This window comes from Clarias gariepinus, chromosome 18 (genome assembly GCF_024256425.1).
Source record: "Clarias gariepinus isolate MV-2021 ecotype Netherlands chromosome 18, CGAR_prim_01v2, whole genome shotgun sequence".
In the NCBI taxonomy this organism is placed as follows: domain Eukaryota; kingdom Metazoa; phylum Chordata; class Actinopteri; order Siluriformes; family Clariidae; genus Clarias; species Clarias gariepinus.
Window position 1 is genome coordinate 8,938,961 of NC_071117.1, and position 18,465 is coordinate 8,957,425.

Below are 18,465 nucleotides of genomic sequence, written 5' to 3' on the forward strand. Positions count from 1 at the left end.
TTAAGCCAAAGTATGAATTCATATCGTTCTCTTCACCGGGCGCATTTCTTAAATTTTCACAAAAATATGGATCAAACTCAGCTAAGTACTTAGCTAATATTCGTAGTCACGTGTGTGGAAATTATTGCCCAAAGTTGTTTGTGGTCCAAATTAGCTACGCTAATTCACAACTTGGGCCACCCTGACTTCAGCATCCATGGCCAGCATGCTGACTACAGTCTGGCTAACTTAGCTAGCTAGCAAAGTTTTTCAGGTAATAATTACCTAATTATGTTCAGTACCAGGTCTTCCATCTGCTGTCTAGCTGACTAGCTAAACTAGCCAACGATAACAATTGAACAGTTATTTAACAAAAGTCCCATGTCGCTGGCTTGATGGTTAGCAGAGGGTCTGGGTTTGATTACCACCTCAGGGTCTGTGTGTGTGTGTGTGTTCTCCCTGTGCTCGTTGGGTTTCCTCCAGGTACACCGGTTTACTCCAAAGACATGCAGATTAGGCTAATTGTTGGTCCGAAATTGTCCATAGTGTGTGAATGAGATTATGCAAATTGGTGGTCCCAAATTGCCCATAGTGTGTGAATGAGCCTCCTGGGATAGGCTCCAGGCCCCTGTATACAGGATAAAGTAGTACAGACTTATAAAGGTCGAGGATATCAGTTGACATAGCTACTAGGTACAGGCCAGGGTAGCTCAGTGGTTTTAGTGGTTTGAACTACTGGTTGAAAGGTCCCAGGTTCAAATTCAAGCACCACCAAGTCGCCACTGTTGGCCCCTTGAGCGAGGCTCTTAACCCTCAACTGCTCAGATGAAAAATGAGATAAATGCAAGTGGCTCTGGATAAAGGTGTCTGCCAAAAGCTACCTTACAGTAAAAATATTGTTTAGATCCCCGCCCCCAGGTGGACCGTTATGTGTGTGTGACATCTCACCTCTCTCGCAGTTCTGGCCGGAGTAACCCTCAGGACAGGAGCAATGGTACTTGTCTGGTCCTGTGTTACTGCACGTGCCTCCGTTCAGACACGGCTGCCGCGTGCCACACGTGTTTAGGTCTAAATCACACACAGACACGCATGATCAGATCTTGATTTAGTGGTTAGCATGTCAGCAAAAGGTTATGTGCTAAAGTGTTAAACATCATATTAAGGACTTTTTCCTATAAACCAAACTACCTTTGTCACAGAGCTGTCCTCCCCAGTTGGTGTCACAGAGACACTGCCAGGGTTCCTCACAAGTGCCATGAACACACCCGGGGTGTGGGATACACTGATCGCAGTAATCCCCCTGCCACCCATACAAACACCTACACACAGAGAGAGAAAGAGAGAGAGAGAGAGAGATTACTAAAAATCAAAACTGGTCATTATGGTTAAGACAAATTGTGCACCCAAAATCCTTTAATGAGAACAAGGATTGCACTAGCTATCACATAACCAATTTCAATTGAGCTTCTTTTAAATGTTTTTACAAACACAGGGATCAAGCCTGGATAGATCAGCCTAGTACTAAACTAACAGTCATATTTGTGTTTGGAAAATCTTTTCCCAAGTTTTTTTGTGGTAAAAATTGACTAGCTAGTATAACCTGACTTCAAATTTTAGACCAAGAACAATTCCATTTACCAATTCCAATGATTGCACAACCAATTTAAATGAGATACAGAATGTTTGTGGAAATGAGACAGAACCTTGTGTTATGTATTTTTTTATTTATTTTTTTTTTAGCTGAGAAAATACTCCATACAACCCAAACCGTGATGTATCTTCACCTAGCATCTAGTAAAATTTCTGTTGGCTCGAAGGTGGCATTCAATCATGTTGCATTTTTAAGCTAGATGTTTCAACACAATGTCACTTTCCAGGTAAGCTAGTATTCTGATGATTTGGCTAAGCAGACCGCCTCTCATGTCTAAACTGGAAATCCCAGAGAATTCAGTTGAATTTGGTTGATGCTAAGCAATTCTTCCCTGGTGATTTACTAACATGTCAGAGGTAAATGTTGATATTCCTAACGACTCTCTGTTATGTCAACGGTCATTGAACTTTTGGTTTGCACTTTTAAAACAGTTATATGGTCCCAGGTTCAAATTCAGATTACTAGGTAAATCATTAGCTTGGGACATCAGCTAGCTTATGCTCGGTGACTGAGCGCATTTCTTGGTTGCCTAGCAACTGCGTTTTAATCATTTTACCCACGTGTAGATCAGGTGTTGGGTTTTTTCCTTAACCTTTTCAACTGTTCTAAGCATAAATACGAATAATTTGCATGTGTTTAATACTATCCCTCCCTCCATCCATAAGCTTGCTAGTGCTGAGTCTTGAAATTAAGGGGAAAACTTCAGATTTTTTTATTTTACTTTAAAGATACATTTGCTTGGTTTTACCTGCACTCTCCAGGGTTCTTACAGCTTCCGTGTTTGGTGCTACAGCCTTGCTTACAGATCGCTGAGGAAGAGAAAAGGAAAAGACAGATATATCAGTGTTGCTACTGACCTGATATCACAATCAGTCAGTGTCTCTGCTATCAGCTTAGCCAGTGAGTCATTGCTCACTGTTTTGGGTGCAACAAGCAATGACGTCATTTCCCCCCTCGGGGCAGGAAAAAAAAGAATGAACGAAGGTAAGAGTGAAATCTCCCATGGTGAGCGCTAATCCCTGTTGATCCGACTGCGGATCTGCATCCAGAAGATACAAAGATAGGGTATGGTGGGGGTTTAGTAAGACTGCAAATCCACCATTAATACCACTAACATAATTATGGAAAGGGGGAATCGGTATGACATCACTGATTAACAGACAGAGATTAGGACATCCTGACTTTGCAGCATGTGCACAGAAGTTGCTTCCAATGACCACACAGCAAATGTCAACCAGTAAATGGCTCTCACCGGTGCTGCATTCGGGGCTAGCCCAGCCCTCCAGACACGTCTTGTTGCCGTTGTGGTCGCAGTTATAGTGGCCAAAGAAGTCGTCTCGCGGCCGGCAGAATTTGTTGCAGCCGAAGCCGTAGTAGTGATCGTCACAGGTGACACGGATCTGATACTCGAACTGCGCCACGCCGCCATTGTGTTTCAGCGTCTGCCACTGTCTGCTCGGGTTGATCATACCCGACTGCATGGCCCTCTCGATCACCTGACCGCTGCTACCTAAGAGCAAGAGAAAGTGTTACACGTGGGAGCTAGTAAGACAATGCTATCATTGGTATAGTCAAGAGGGGTGGCTTCTGTTCATCTGTGCGTATGCTTCATGCATGGGTATGCTTTCGCGTTAAAGTTGACGAATTCATTGCTGCCCATAGCACAAACTATCGGAGTGCAGTTCCCCAAAACATGCCAGTTAAACCCATTCATACACCACATGGAACCAGTCAAACTAAAATTCCCATCCAGTCAGAGCACTGCTTCCTCGAAGGATTTACAGTTTGTCGATCAGTGCAAAAGTGCAAAATGTTGTCACAAGAGGTTACAAAAGCTTCACATATTTATTTTGCTGTTATGATCACTCTTTTGTTGTCACTTTTTCCTTTTTCTTTCCCTAACATGACTGACACGCACACAATAAATAGAGAGCAAGCGTGTGAGTAAGTGAATAAGAAAGTAAGAAAGAAAGAAAGGAATGGCAAGCATGGATATGAGAATATTATGTGTGTGTGTGTGTGTGTGTGTTTGTATGTGTGTGCACACAGTTTGGCCCGCATGTGATGGCAGCTGCAGTTTAATTACAATCCCCAACACCGTGACGAGGGAAATATTCAACATGGCTGCTACATCATACAACTCAAATGGTTAGATGCACAAACTTTTCCTAAAACCTGGTCAGGACTCACAAAGTGCGATTTTAATGCCCGTGTCACCTGTGTATGTGTGTGTATGTGTATGTGCGTGTGTGTGTGTGTGTGGCAGCGAGATGACCCGTAGTCATTTTTTCAGAGTAGTCTGAAATCCTGCATCAGCGTGAGGCATTCGCTCAGCAGAGTGAGATGTGTGTGGGGCTCACGTGGTGTGTGTGTGTGAAGTACGTTTGGAGAGAGGTGACGGATGGACGGGGGGACGGAGCCGGGCCGAGAGGTGAAGCGTGACTTTACATCGCTCGCGTAACAGCTAACTGCTAGTGCACGAGCTTGCATTTGTGTGTGCCGCGAGATTTGCTTAAGAACTAGCCGAACTTGTTGATAAGTTTACGTTACCACGGCAACCGCTATCCCAAACTGTTTTATTCCTATGTAGAGCTGTGAACGAAGCGGGAAACACGCTCGAGTTTAACTCTTCTACGACAGAAATCTCGCCCAGAGTAATTTTAGCTGCCATGCTGTTAATATTAATGACATTGACTCATTACATTATGACATCGCCAGTCGAGACCGTGTAGTCCCGCCCCCTGACTGTCACTCGGAAATCCTGACGTCTCTACTTTAACTCAAATAAATACAAGAATTAAATCAAATTGTACGTAATCCCAATCCAAAGTTTAGTCAATTGATTTCGAGTCAGAGGTGATCTGCTTAGTGTAAAACCAGAGTGTGTGTAAGTGTGTGTGTGTGTAAGAGAGAGGGATAGACAAAGAAAAAAGAAGAGAGAAAGAGTGAGAGTGACAGAGTGTGTGCTTTAATGAGGACGTCTCTACATTAGGCGAGTGCTAAAGGCCACTTGATGTGCTGATGTGAAGAGAGAGTCAATATTTGTACTACGCACACACACACACACACACACACACACACATCTCTTGGCAGGTCCGAGTAGCTTCCCAATATTTGGGTGGACTTCAAACTCACTTAAGTTTCGGAATAGGGCCCACGCATCCTGGTACAATCGCCAAGTTTGTGACCTTGAGTCAATACAGCAGAGAATCCTGGGTACTGTATTTCTTTCACCTTGATAACATAATACACACACACACACACACACACACACACCTTGAACTGTAAAAGAATCTGTCTAATTGTTTTACGCTCCTTGCAGAAAACGAGCATCCTGTTATTAAACCTCTGCACGCACCTGTCCTTAGTCATCAGCTTTTCAAAACATTTTTATAGAAGCCTTGAACAAACACACACACACACACACACAAAACTGTATTCAGCGACTCATCGTCGCTTTTCTTTCCCGTTTTCCTGTTCATGCCGGCCTCAGCATTTTGATCATGTTTTTCCATTCCCACAGTGTTTACTCAGTGATTATGTGTGTGAGAAAGAACGAGTGCAAGAGAGAGAGCGAAGAGAGACAGAGAGACCGCTATCTGGGGAGTGAAGGAGAGATAAAGAGAAAGAGTTAGAGAGAGAGAGAGAGAGAGAGAGAGAGAGAGAGAGACTGCTATCTGGAGAGAAAGAGACAGAGAGGGGAGAGAGCGTTATCTGGAGAAAGAAGAGTAAATAAAAGAGAGAGAGAAAGAGAAAAAAAAACACTTACTACCAATGCTCGAGTCGTTGTTGAAGTCCAAGGCCTCCACGATCAGTGTGTACGACCTCTGTGAGAGACAGATAGACAGATAGAGAGAGAGAGAGAGAGAGAGAGAGAGACAGGTTAACACAAATCATGTATCAAGCTTTACATCTTAGAGCGTTCTGTTTCTCTAAAGTTATCAACCATCCCGGAATAAACACTCATTCTCACCAGTCAAGAGATGGACTTTCGTCGTTTCTATCCCTAAACATACACTATACAAACACACACACACACACACACACTCCCCCTCTGTAAACACCACAATATAAACATAAACCAACAACAAATGAAGTCAAACTCAATTCCTTGTGGTTTATTCCTCAACTTCTTCCTTTTAATCATCAGATAAAAGGACTCCAGAGATAAAAGACAGAACTCCAGAAACACAGGCAGGGATTCCAGAGGCAAAGGTCAAGATTCCAGGAGCCCCACGGAATTATTCCCTATGCAGATGAGGGATTCCCGGAAACAAAGGAAGGATTCCTTTGGGAGGGAGACAAGGTTTACTGAGGCGAACAATGGATTTTGGAAGCAAAGGAAGAGTTCTTGGAGACAGGAAAAATACTAGGGTCAGAGGAATCATTCGCAATTACAGAAGAATTCCGCATGGTTCCGGGAGCATTGGAAAGGAGATACTGAGAAAGACGAGTGGAAAAAGAGACATGACAATGATTTTTTTAAGTCAAATCACAGGAAGGAAAAAGAAAAGGTTCAGGGAAAGGGTTAGGCTGGGTTAGGGTGGAAGGCTTGTAAAGATCAAAGAGGAGATTCTGGGAAGTGCCAAAAAGACACTGGAGGAAGAGAAAAATTCCGGAGGAAATGGAAAAGATTCCCAAGGCATAAAACAAGATTCTGGGGTTAAAGGAAGAATTCAGGAAGCGTTTGACAAGATTCTACCATAAAGGTGTCCCAGAGGAAGAGGCAAGATTCCGAAGACAAAGGAAAAGATTCCCAAGGGAAAATATAAGATTCTGAATGATGAGATTCCAGATGAGAAAATAAAGGATTTCTAAGGCAATTAATGAGGAAATGAGATGCTGAAAAGGGAAAGTGGAAAAAGAGACATGAGACAAGAGCCTTAAGGCAAAAGACAAGATTCTCAGAAAGGTGGAAGACTTCCAGGGAGCAAATGCAGGATTCAGGAAGTGCCAGGAAGAGACACTGGAGGATAGACAAAATTCTGGAATAGATTCCCAAGGCTAGGACAAAGATTTGGGGAGTGGAAAAGGAATTCCCTAAGCAAAAAATGAGACCCTAGAAAACATGGAAAATGCCCATAAAAAAGAGATTCCAGAGAAAAAAAAAAAAAAAAATACATTCCCAGAGCATAAAACAAGATTTTGGGAACAAATGAAAAATTCCAAAAGCAAAGACAAGATTCAGGAAGCACCATGAAGAAATACTGGAGACAGAAACAAGGACAAGAGTCCCAAGACAAGATTTTTTTTTGGGAAGAAAAGAAAAATTCAAAAAGCAGAGACAAGATCCTCCACAGTCTTGGAGACAATTCCGGATGGCAAAAGAAAGGATTTCTGAGACAAGGCACAAGATCCTGGGAGCAGATGATGGATAGCGGAGCAAACACAAGATTCAGATAGAACAAAAAGTGATTCAAAAACCAAACTAAGGATACCTAATGCAAAGACAACATTCCAGATAAAAATGGGGGGGTTTGGGAAGACGTGGAGGATTTGGGAAGCGAAAGAATTCCGGGAGGCAAAAACAAAATATTCCAGAAGCAAGAGAGAACAAGGCAGAAATGAATAAAAAACAAATAACTAAAAAAGTCTTGTAAAATGTTTTTTTTGGCACAAAAATGAACTACATAAACAGCTCTGATTTTGGAACAGCTGCTTTGTGTGTGTGTGTGTGTGTGTGTGTGTGTGTGGTGAACAGTGCTGGGTGTAACCGTTACAAAGTAACGCGTTAGAGTACTTAGATTACTTTTTAGATGTAACGACTAATCTAACGCGCTATGTCCGCCATTTAAGCACTCCGTTATTTCGTTATTTTTTTCTAAAAATGTAATCCATGATTTAGACAATTTATGTAATCCCTTACAGCAGCCATTTCCAAACCGTTAGTGTGTGTGTGAAAGTCGTCCTACAAGCCCCGCCTTCGTTAACCCGCCCCCTCTGTTATTCCTGCTGTTACACCCCTGTCTCACCTATACGGTTTGACTAGGAGAGGACTGACGCGCAGAAAAATGGAAAACCTAATCACAGCGCCAAAACTCGCGGTGAATCATGATGAACCGTACTTACGGCCACTGCGCAAAACCGCGTAGGTGAGATAGAGGTATTAGTAGTTAACAGATTATGGGCCAGACATGGCTGAGTGATGATGGTAGAGTAATTATAAAGGTCTTGACTAAAACAACATGCATGAGGAATCACAAACGAGTTTTTATTTTCTGCAATGGAAGTTACTTTAACTAATTACTTTTATAAGAAAGTAACGCTGTAATGTAACTGATTACATTTTAATGACAGTAATTACGTAATGTAATAAGTTACTTTAAAAAGTAACGTCCTCCAACACTGGTGGTGAAGCGGGAATTGATTGGCTTGGGAACCCAAGTGCATGTTACTAGCCGTCGTATGACTCCCCACACACACACACACACACACGCATACATATAATATATATATGAGAGAGAGAGAGAGAGAGAGAGAGCGAAACCCCTCAGGGCGATAGTGAACTAGCCTGTTCCTGCTTTCTTTTCTCTTTTTTCGCTCTCCCTCTCTCTGATTATAGCAGGCAGTGAAAACAACTTCAGTCTGTGGAGATAGAAGCGTGTGTGCACGTGTGTGCGTGTGCATGTGTGCATGTGTGTGCGCGTGTGTTGGGGGGGGGGGGTGCAAAGGGTTCCTTCGTGGCGGCTCTCTTTTGAAGGCCTTTGTCACTCTTAATGCCACTGTCTCTCTCACCAATATCAGATAACAAGTCACACAGCAGAGTGTGTGTGTGTGTTTTGTGTGTGACTCTAAAAGAATGCGAGCGTATTGTGCTGAAGGGCCGGAGGGCCAGTGTGTGTGGGTTCGGAGGAGTGGATAGAGTGTGCGATTATGTGTGTGTGTATGAGATAGAGGGTAAGTGTAGCCCCTCTCTCCTCTCTTCACACACTCTCTCAAGCTCTCACACATTCTCTCTCTCTCTGTGTAGCACAGCTCAATGAAATACTGCAGGACATCATCCTCGCCAACGTGAGTCCTCACACACACACACACACACACACACACACACACAGCATGGTACAGCCTAACACAAGGCTCATGTTGGACATTCCCAGTCGGGGTAATGGGCTCCGGCTGTAGCAGGAGAGAGAGAGAGAGAGAGAGAGAGAGAGAGAGAGAGAGAGTTTAATCAGCCCCGCCCCCCTTGGACAGCCCCGCCCCCCCAGACATTCGCAGCTCTAGGCAAGCTATGTTTTTGCAGCCCCACCTGACATGTTGACATAAAACAAGACGGGATACAACCGCAAAAGCGAAACATCTACCGAGCCATGGGAAGGACGAGTTGAGACGAACATCCGAGTGAAAAGAATTTGTCTAAATATGGGTGGGGACTAAGTAATAATAATAATAATAACAATATTAATAACGTGTTGCGCTACTTTTCCAGCGATGAGAACCAGCGTCTGATGAACTGATTGAAAGCGAAAGCTCCTAGCCAATCACAGCGCAGGCCAGTTACCCATTAACTCGTTATACTACCTGCAGACCATGTTCACCGAAAAGAAAAGAAAAACAAAGAAAGAAAGAAAAACAAGAAAGATAAACACAGAGACAGCTCTGATGACATGAATAGAGGAGAACCGATGCACCGGGATATGGATTTTGAGAGAGAAGAGGGAGACAGGAGAAACGGGAGAGCTGGAAATGAGAAGTGAATGAAGGAGAAGTAAACAGATGAAAGGAGAGAAGACACGCGCTCTGCACTCTTCCTGTTTCTCAGCCATCACTTGGCTAAATGAAGCTCTCACACGCAACACTCGCGCTCTCTTTCACTGTCTCTGAGCCAGAGTGAGTGAAAGAGAACAAAAACTAAATAGAAATAGGCAAACACACACACACACATGCACGCACGCTCCCATGAACTATGTGCACCCATCAAGTTCACAGGGTCTAGTGAATAAAATCTCTTTCTCTTTAACACACACACACACACACACATACACATGTTATAGCCTCTTCAGCACAATGTCCTCCTGAGCTTCCTGTCGCCTCTCCATGGCCCACCGCACTGTGTATGTATGTGTGTGTCACCCACCAGGCTTTATTCACCCTAATCCGCCCGGCCCTACGCCCAGCGCTATTGTTTACCGCTAATACATACAGCCGCCGGTGGCCGGGAATGGAATACTCTCTCACACAAACACACACACACACACACAGCATTACAGACTCTAATTGAGGACGAAATGGAGACAGAAACACACACACACACACACACACACACGGTGGACAGCACACATCAGCCATTTATACACACCGAAGACAAAGAACAGAAAACATAGTAGAGCTGTTCGGATCAAGGATGCAGGGGTGGGGAGGGGGCTAAAAAAATTCACATCTACTAACAGAGTTAAAAAGAGAGGAACACACACACACACACACACGCTCGTAAAAAGGGGGATGTCTGGACATCGTCCGCACACCGACATCTATGTTACACGCTTTCTGTCTGCAGAGGTATGCTAACTTGAATCTCTCACAATGCTCTAGAGACTTCCGCTTTCACACAATTCAGGCATGAAAACAGGAATTTACAAAGATACACAGAAATTCACGGAGCTGCATCACCTTCTATTAAAGGAATTTTATGTTGGAATTACATGAAACAACATTACATACTGATAAATGCAAGAAGTTATAAACAATTTATGGAATTAGCCAGAATTCTGGAGCATTCAATATCTAACTGTAGTACTCTTCATTTAAAATATACAACAGCAACATCAACACCTGCATTTGGACTGTAGGGAATTTCACAAGTCAGAGTTTCATGGAATTGTCTGAAACTGTGATGCATTCATTATATGGCAAAAACTATGGCATAAACACACGGCTGCATCTAAATTTGGTACAGACAAAACTGTAAAATTCAATATCAAAAAATTTAGATATTGAATGCTTCAACCGGAATTTCATGGGAATTCTGATATATTTAATTTAAATGCAGAACTGCATAGAATTGCAGCATGTTTGATGAAAAAAAAAAACATCAAAAAAGTACATGGAATCGTGGTGAACTTTTGTAAATGATTGCATATAGAATCTAAGGCAATTCCATAAAATCGGAATTTCACGGAATTGCGGGACATTTAGAAGACAGAATGTCATAAAAATGTGGTATGTTCCATTTTAAACACACAACTACATGGAATTTTGTTACATTTTAAAACTTGGTGGGAATTCTGGTAAATTACATATAAAGAGAATATGCAGAATTTCATTGTGGCATGTTTGGTAAAAAGAATTACATATAACTTTGGTATACTTCATTAAAAAACAGTGCATGTCAATTCCATACATTGGAATTCCATGGCATTATCCGGCGTTATCTGGGGTAGCTGTACTCGATAGGCACAATGGCATGAAACTGTGGTAAGTTTCACCTAAAGAAATAACAGTATGGGATTTTAGTTCATAGCATATAACCAGGAATTGTATCCATAAGAACTCCTGCTACAATGGAATTGGCACTGCCAAATTGTCATCTATTTAGTCCTCTGTTATCTCCTCACAAATAATGTTTAACATCGTGTTTAAAAGCAGGTTCAATCTAAAGTTCGCCTTTTCCACCCACCCTGCACCCATGTGTTAACCATGATGATGAAGCCGAGTTAATTCTAGATCATTAGGGCAACAGCAGGGGGATTATAACACCACCCTGAGTTCTGTTAATAAATGTTCTCGGACGTGAGGCATTTCCTGGCTACAACACATCCGAACTGAGTAACCGGGAACTCCCTGAGCTAACAACAAACGTCGCGCCATCCAAAACCATCGCCAACCGACACAGCGGCTGCGTTTCTCGAGCAGGATCCAGAAATGAAATAATAAAACAAAACTGGAAAACCGGTGTGCTGTTGGAGAGCTGTATCCTCGCAACCTCCATAAACACACACCAGCCTTGCAGACACACACACTCAGTCATGATGCAAAAAAAAAAAAAAGAAAAAAAAGTACAACATAGGGATCAAAACACACACACACACACACACACACACACACACACAGAGTGCCTCCTTATAAACCTGGCCCTTTTGTTGGGTTCATTGTGCCGAGGGTCAGACCGGCACTGACTGGCGCTGGAATTGCTAGGTAGAGATTGAAGGGAAAAGAAAGCATGCAAGATGACAATGTCTAATTATTCTCTATTCAGGATGAATTTTTGGAGCTGGTCTGGACCATTCGAGGGACGGAGAAAGGGGGGCTGTGAGAGGTTTTGAAGATTGGCTGCCATGGCAACAATGCCTAATTGGCCCCCTCAGACTTGACTTGGTCTGACCCGGTATTGACAGCAAAGCCCTTTGGGGTCGCGAAAGTAAAACACGACACTAAGAAACAATCGTAGCATTCAGGATCTAAAGACGTAGGCAAATGTAAAGACAAACAACGACCGAAGCCATATTAGCCTTTGAGTTATTTACGCAAGTGTTAGTATTGAGTTAGGCTTTACAAAGAGCAAAACCACATAAAAACGGGGCGAGAAAACCCCCTGAACACATCACCACTCAAATTCTTTGATGCTAACTGGCCTAATTGGAAATCAATACAGGATTTTCCGGTCACCATTGTATGTGAGAAACAGTACTTGCAAGTTGAGGACACGAGGTGATAAACTGACGTGCGCCATTGTTTTGCGTCTTTGATCTAGCTAACGGTCCTGATAGTGAATCTACTGTCCATAGCCACCCCTCCCTCTTCCACTTCCTCTTCTCTCGCTGCCAACACATTCCCAATCTTGGGGTTTTAAAGAAAAAAGCTTGAGGAAGAGAGACGAAAGAAAAAATAACCGCAAAGGAATGCGATGATAGCAAACATCAACTGTTTACTTGGATGTATTTATAAACCAAAGCACCAAGGCAAAAAAAAACTCACCGGCCAGGCGAAGCTGAAAGACAGCACGATGCGAGCCTTGTCGTTCTCCGCCAGGCTCTTGGCTGACACAACGTTCCCACCGATCACTGGAGTAGATCCACTGCCGAAACTGCATGGTCCACCGGGGGTCACCCTGGACTGGTACTCCTTAAGGCAGAGGCGGAAATATGTGTCGCACTCGTCCTGCGTGCATCTGTTGTTGTCCTCCACATTTCGCGTGCCGTCGCAGCAAGAGCCGCTCTGCAGCTCCCCATTGACGTTCCTGACTGACAGCACACGCAACTCGAAGTGGCCTGATGCTTCACACAGCTGGGAACGGGAACAAGAACTCAGATCGTTAAAGGAGGAAAAACAAGACACAAACCCTTTATTTAAAGATCGAATTAGTGGTTTATTTTATGACATTTATAGCATGTGAGACAATGGGTACGTCCAAAAAGAGCTCGGAAGGACGCAGTCCAGGATTCGGAACATACCCTATATTTGTCATTCATACTCCAAAATAAATCTGCTATAAAGGGGGACAGGAAACAATGCAGTAAAATTAAACTTAAGCAACAACAACTTAAAAAAACCTTTTCTTTTCCTCCAGTGTTAACTGTTTATCTTGGTGACACTAAAACTGAAAAATCCTTTATTTTCTATAAAAAAAAAAATTGTGGTGCACTTTTTGTAAAAACATCTACATTTTTCTTTCTTTCTGTCCTTTTTTCCCATGCATGTTTAGGGAATCTCTGCAGCCAGGTTCTTGGAGGCACTTTCAAGGGATTCTGCTCCTTTCTGATCCCCAAACACACACTTGTTAAAAACACATCTCCCAGATTAGGTAAAAAAAAAAAAAACGATTCATTCCGGGATGAAACATGGAATGCAAAAAAAAAGGGACATGGAATGAAAGAACAATTTTTTTTTTCTTTTTTCAAAATATAAATAAAGTGGGAATTTTGGGGGGAATGTTGCAAGAATCTGTGCTACAAGTTTGCTGAACAAAAAAAAAAGATGAGTTGGGGGGTGTTTTTGTTTATTTGTTAGTTTTTGAGTAAGTGCATGCAATTTTGACAGGATGTTCAAAGTTGCAACTGGTAAGAGAAATAAATATGCACATAAAAAAAATGTCCTAGTTAAAAGTACTTGCGTGAACGCTTCAAGGAGCGACCTCGCTTCCACGACTCACCTTCACGCAGAAGCAGTGTATGAGGAGATGCACGAAGGCGGCGGCGGTGAAAGTGGAGCTCGGTGCCCGCATGGTGCCGCCTCTGCTGTCCTCCGGTCCTCCGCTCAAACTTCAGCCGAGACTCGGCCCGCGCGCAAACACACTTCCACCGCTCCGGCGCGCGCATGCACGAGCGCACAAGCAGGACGCGCGCGATCCCTTGGAAACCGGAATAAAATTCCTCGTACGCGTACGGAAAGTCACCCGCGCGTGCACCTTTCTTCTTCTTCTTGTGTTATCCACTTTTTTTCTTGCTTTCTTTCCCTTATTTCTTTTTTATTCTTCCTCCTATTATTGTTATTATTATTAGTAAACCTTTATGCCCTTATCGCTGCTCAAGAAGTTTTTATTCTCTTCCCTCTCGTTGTCCCCTCTGCTCCTACTCCTCGGAAAAAAAACCTTCTCTCTCCGGTTGTGGGAAAGCGAGCTTTCTATCTATCTATCTATACCGCGCGGTCCCGGGAGGAGGCGTGGCCAGCGCGGGGGCCTCATTAATATTAACACGAGGCGGGGCCTATCCTCCCGGATTCGGTTGCTAAGCCGTGCTGAAGTGAGTGGTCAGGTGTACAGTACAGCGGAGCACGACCTCGTCGTGTTTTTATAACAAAAAAAAAAAAAAGAGAGAGAGAAATTTTGGAGGAGATTACTGACAGGCAAGCGTGTTATTAATAGAATCATGTTTCAAAGATTTGAAATGTTTTATGTGCTAGTACCGTTTAAAAAGTCTGCACCTGTTTACCTCAGATTTACCTCACACGGCTGCGTTCTGCGTTTTAGCTAATGTTCTCCAAAAATAGGTGGTTAAATCCGAAAATGAGTGTGAAGAAATTTAAAAACAGTAACAGGGATTATTATCATATTATTATTGTTATTATTATCATCATCATCGCTATTTTAGCCTTTTTTTAAGTAGTCATGGTTATACTGTAGTATAAGGTAAAACTAGCTAGCCTAACTAAATTAGCACACATGCTCTTTTTGTACCTACGTAGCTTAAACACTTACTCAACTTTAGTTTTTTTATATATACATATTACAGCGGTACCTCAGCATACAAATTGAATCCGTTTCTAAGGCGAAATTTCGTATTGTGAAACATATTGTCCCAAAGGAAATAATGTAAATGCAGATTATTCATTCCAGCTGTCCAAAATATTACTAATTACCCATAGTATTTTTATTTTTTTGCATACAAAACTTTTCGAAAAGGCATGTACAGTAAATAAAGTAAAATATGAAAGAGACAGACATTAAACCTCACTTTAATTTATGGTTCCTCTTGTCACCAGCTGCTTTAAAAACGAACCTTTTAGTGGCTCCCTATTATCTTTGCTGCTGGGCTTGGTTGTTGTACAACCCTGCTTTTGGCTTTCCACTGACACAAACAAGTTTAAAAAAGCCCTACTTGCGTGTAACATAGGCACAAGCCGTCTTTTGGTTCAGCTTGGTTCTGTTGCTTGTATGCTCAAAATGCTTCACATGTCGAGGCAAATTTCTTGCAAAATTTTAGTATTCAGGCAAAAATATTGAGTAGATAATTTGGATTATTAAGCCTCCACTAAAAATTGTAGTTAGAAGTTTATAATTTAAGTTGTACTGCATGGATCGCTTTAATTTCATTATACTCGTATAGAGACAATAAAGGATCTTAAATTTATTTATCTTGTATACAGGGTCACAAGGGGCCTGGAGACAAGGCGGGGTACATCCTGGATGGGGTGCCAATCCATCGCAGGGCACTCACACACTCTTTCACACACTACGGGGTAATTTGGCAACCTCAATTAGGCTTATCTGCATGTCTTTGGACTGTGGGAAGAAACCGGAGCACACCGGAGGAGAGCCACAAAGCACGGTGAGAACATGCAAACTCCATGCACACAGACCCCAAGGCGGGAATCGAACCCAGACACTGGAGGCGCAATGCTAACCACTTAGTCACTGAGCCTAAAAACTTTGGTTTAAAGAGTTTTTGAGAAAAAAATCTTCATCTTAATATTAACACACTTACGAATTATTATTTATTTATTTATTTATTATTACTTATAAGTGAAAGCGTTTGAGGGCCTTTCATCCCTTCCATCTAAGAGAGCTCAGACAATTGGCTCTCTCCAAGGTCCCATCTGCGAGAGCCCACAAGCATTTGATTCATACTTGCGATCTTCGGAGGACAGGGCGAGCTCGTTACTGCTGCGCCACTTGGGGGCTACATACTTTTCAATAAAAAAATGTAACAAATACACAACTACTAACAAGCAAGTTACCTCGTTCACATAGGCCAGGCATCACTAAATTGCTAATCGCAGTCCAGATTCAGGCCAAATGACAGTTCTATCCGAGCCCTGATGCTTTTCTGATAAAAGAGAGTAATTAATATACCAGTAATCTAGCTATGGTATGCGTGACTATACATACAGTAGCACTCAACGGAGTCAATCAAAGCAAGTAGTGTTTAGACAGTGTGTGCCGAAGAAACAAAACGAAAGCATGGCTTACTCCAAGAAAAGGAAAGTATGAAAACAGAACCTTCAAGAATGAATGGACAAATCAATTATTATTTTTCGTCCTTCAGAAAGTTTAAAACCAGTCATATGAAGTGCCCTTAGGAGAAAAAACATGTTTTGTATATATTTTTTATTTTTTAAATAGATGCCTATTCAGGTATGGAGACCTGAATTCTACCATTAACATGAAACTGAACTTTGCTTGAAGAAAATTGCATTGATCGTGCCTTCTAAAATTCAGTACCCCTGCAATATACATTAACTAAGGTAAGTTCTTATTATTTCATTCTGGTTGTAATGTTATAACATAACCAAAGTTCTTGTCTTCTTCTGAAAATACTAGGGAATTCTACATCACTAATGTGCCTTTGGTGTACAGAAAATATTTGTGTTGCTCACTTGCTGCATGCTACGTCACGCTTAAGTATGAGAAGGCATTTTAAAGGACAAATTGAAGTAGCCTGGCCAACTATTTAAGATTTAAAGCTTTGCTCTGTAAGTATCATCCAGGTAAGTCTTACAGGTAAGAATTTGACTTATTTTACTTTTAAAACATTAAGAGTATCAATGTCACCAAACTACAGAGTCCGCACAAATCTCGTCACATTCCTTCCATTTGACCATGAAGATGTTCTTGGACTTGCTGATGCTGGTCTGTGATAAATTGTAACTTCAGTCACTCAATAGTTCAGGCCTGAAATTCCCACAAACAGTTTAGTCCCTGAGCATCCAATAACATAAACGACTTTCTTGTTATACTAAATTTCCAGTATTCTAAAAAACAGTATGACCACAGATAAATTCCTGCCATCTGATATCATCCAAATGAGGATGGCTTTCCTGTTAAGTTTCGTTCCTCTTAAGGTTTCTTCCTATTTCCATCTCAGTTTTTTCTTCATGTAAATGTTTTTTCACCATCAGCTTGCTTATTGGGGACAATTTGATAATTATAATTTAATAAATTTAATAATGTTTTTTCTCAAACTCATTCCTATATATATATACATATATATATATATATATATATATATATATATAAAGCTGATGTAAAGCTCCTTTGCAACAACGACTATTCCTAACAGAACTATGCAAATAAAATTAATTAAGTTGAATGAAATAATAAACAACTCAACAACGCCGCATAGCTCAGCGTCAGACACCAAACATGCCTTGGGGTAGGTGAATCAATTCCTTATCTATCATAGCCACCTGATCTCTGGAGAACCCCCCATTTTAAACCCCAATTAATAAGCACTGACGGATATATAATTTATCAACTGGGACCAGGATGTATTCCCAGAGCTGGAGCTACTGCGACTGGTGCATCTGTAACGACAGCTGGCTTGGGGTGACCTATTTGAAGGTGCACACCCTCTCAAACCAATTCCTCCACTTTACAAGAGCGAAAGAATGACAGAAAAAAGATGGAGAGTGAAAAGGGCAGTGGTGATGGGGTTCTGTTATGAACCAGAGGTGTCCACGGGGGCAGTGGCCTTTATTCTGTGATTGGACCAGCTGCTTTAAAGAGGAGCCATGAATAGATAATAATGCCGTTTTCTGAAAGGAAAGTGCAACCCCCCCTTCCTTCCCTGCCACCTCCACAATCCTCCCAAACAGCCCCGCCTCCTCATCTGGGCGGGCCTGATGTGGATAATTACACCACACACACACTGGAGACAACAGTGAAAAGGAATTAGACAAGAAAGACAAACCACTTAGACTGAGAAGAAAGAAAACAGATTAAGATAAAGAGATAAGATATGGACTAGACAAAGATTGAGGGGTGAATAATATTGAGGGAGGAAATATATATACATAAACAAAGATGGAGGAGGAAAAGTGAGAGAAAATTGGAGGCATAAACAGTGAGATTGAGCCAAAGAGGAAGGAGGATTAAAGATAGAGGAAGATGGACAGATAAGGAAGAAAGATTTGGTGGAAGTGAATGCAGCGGAGAGAGAAAGAGAGGAGGAAGCAAGAGAATAAAAAAAAACTATGGTTGGATTTATTGAAGGATTGGAGCAAGAAGAAACCTTAAAAGAGATGATGAAAAAGAAGCCATTTGTTGAATTTATTAGAATTATATGGTATGGAGATGCTTGACCGAGGCTCAGTACAGCTTTGCAGTTTGGTTGATGAACATGAGGCTTCTGTCTCATATTTCTCAAAAATACCCCAAATCTTTACAGTTTCCTAAAGCCCAC

General features: G+C 41.9%; 1 protein-coding gene across 3 annotated transcripts in view; it reads right to left on the minus strand.

Annotated features, from left to right (window-relative positions):
* jag1a (jagged canonical Notch ligand 1a) overlaps window positions 1-14,154 on the minus strand; it is a 33,794-nt gene extending 19,640 nt beyond the window's left edge. For 2 of the 3 annotated variants that reach the window (XM_053476913.1, XM_053476912.1), the window contains exons 1-7: window positions 13,719-14,154; window positions 12,545-12,853; window positions 5,400-5,457; window positions 2,883-3,140; window positions 2,379-2,439; window positions 1,168-1,298; window positions 928-1,047 (exon numbers count right to left, since the gene is read on the minus strand). In XM_053476913.1, coding sequence (XP_053332888.1) covers window positions 928-1,047; window positions 1,168-1,298; window positions 2,379-2,439; window positions 2,883-3,140; window positions 5,400-5,457; window positions 12,545-12,853; window positions 13,719-13,790 — 1,009 coding nt within the window. In that variant the 5' untranslated portion in view covers window positions 13,791-14,154. The remainder of the gene's footprint in view (window positions 1-927; window positions 1,048-1,167; window positions 1,299-2,378; window positions 2,440-2,882; window positions 3,141-5,399; window positions 5,458-12,544; window positions 12,854-13,718) is intronic. The other variant, XM_053476914.1, reaches the window with a different exon arrangement.
* Between the last annotated feature and the right edge of the window lie 4,311 nt (window positions 14,155-18,465).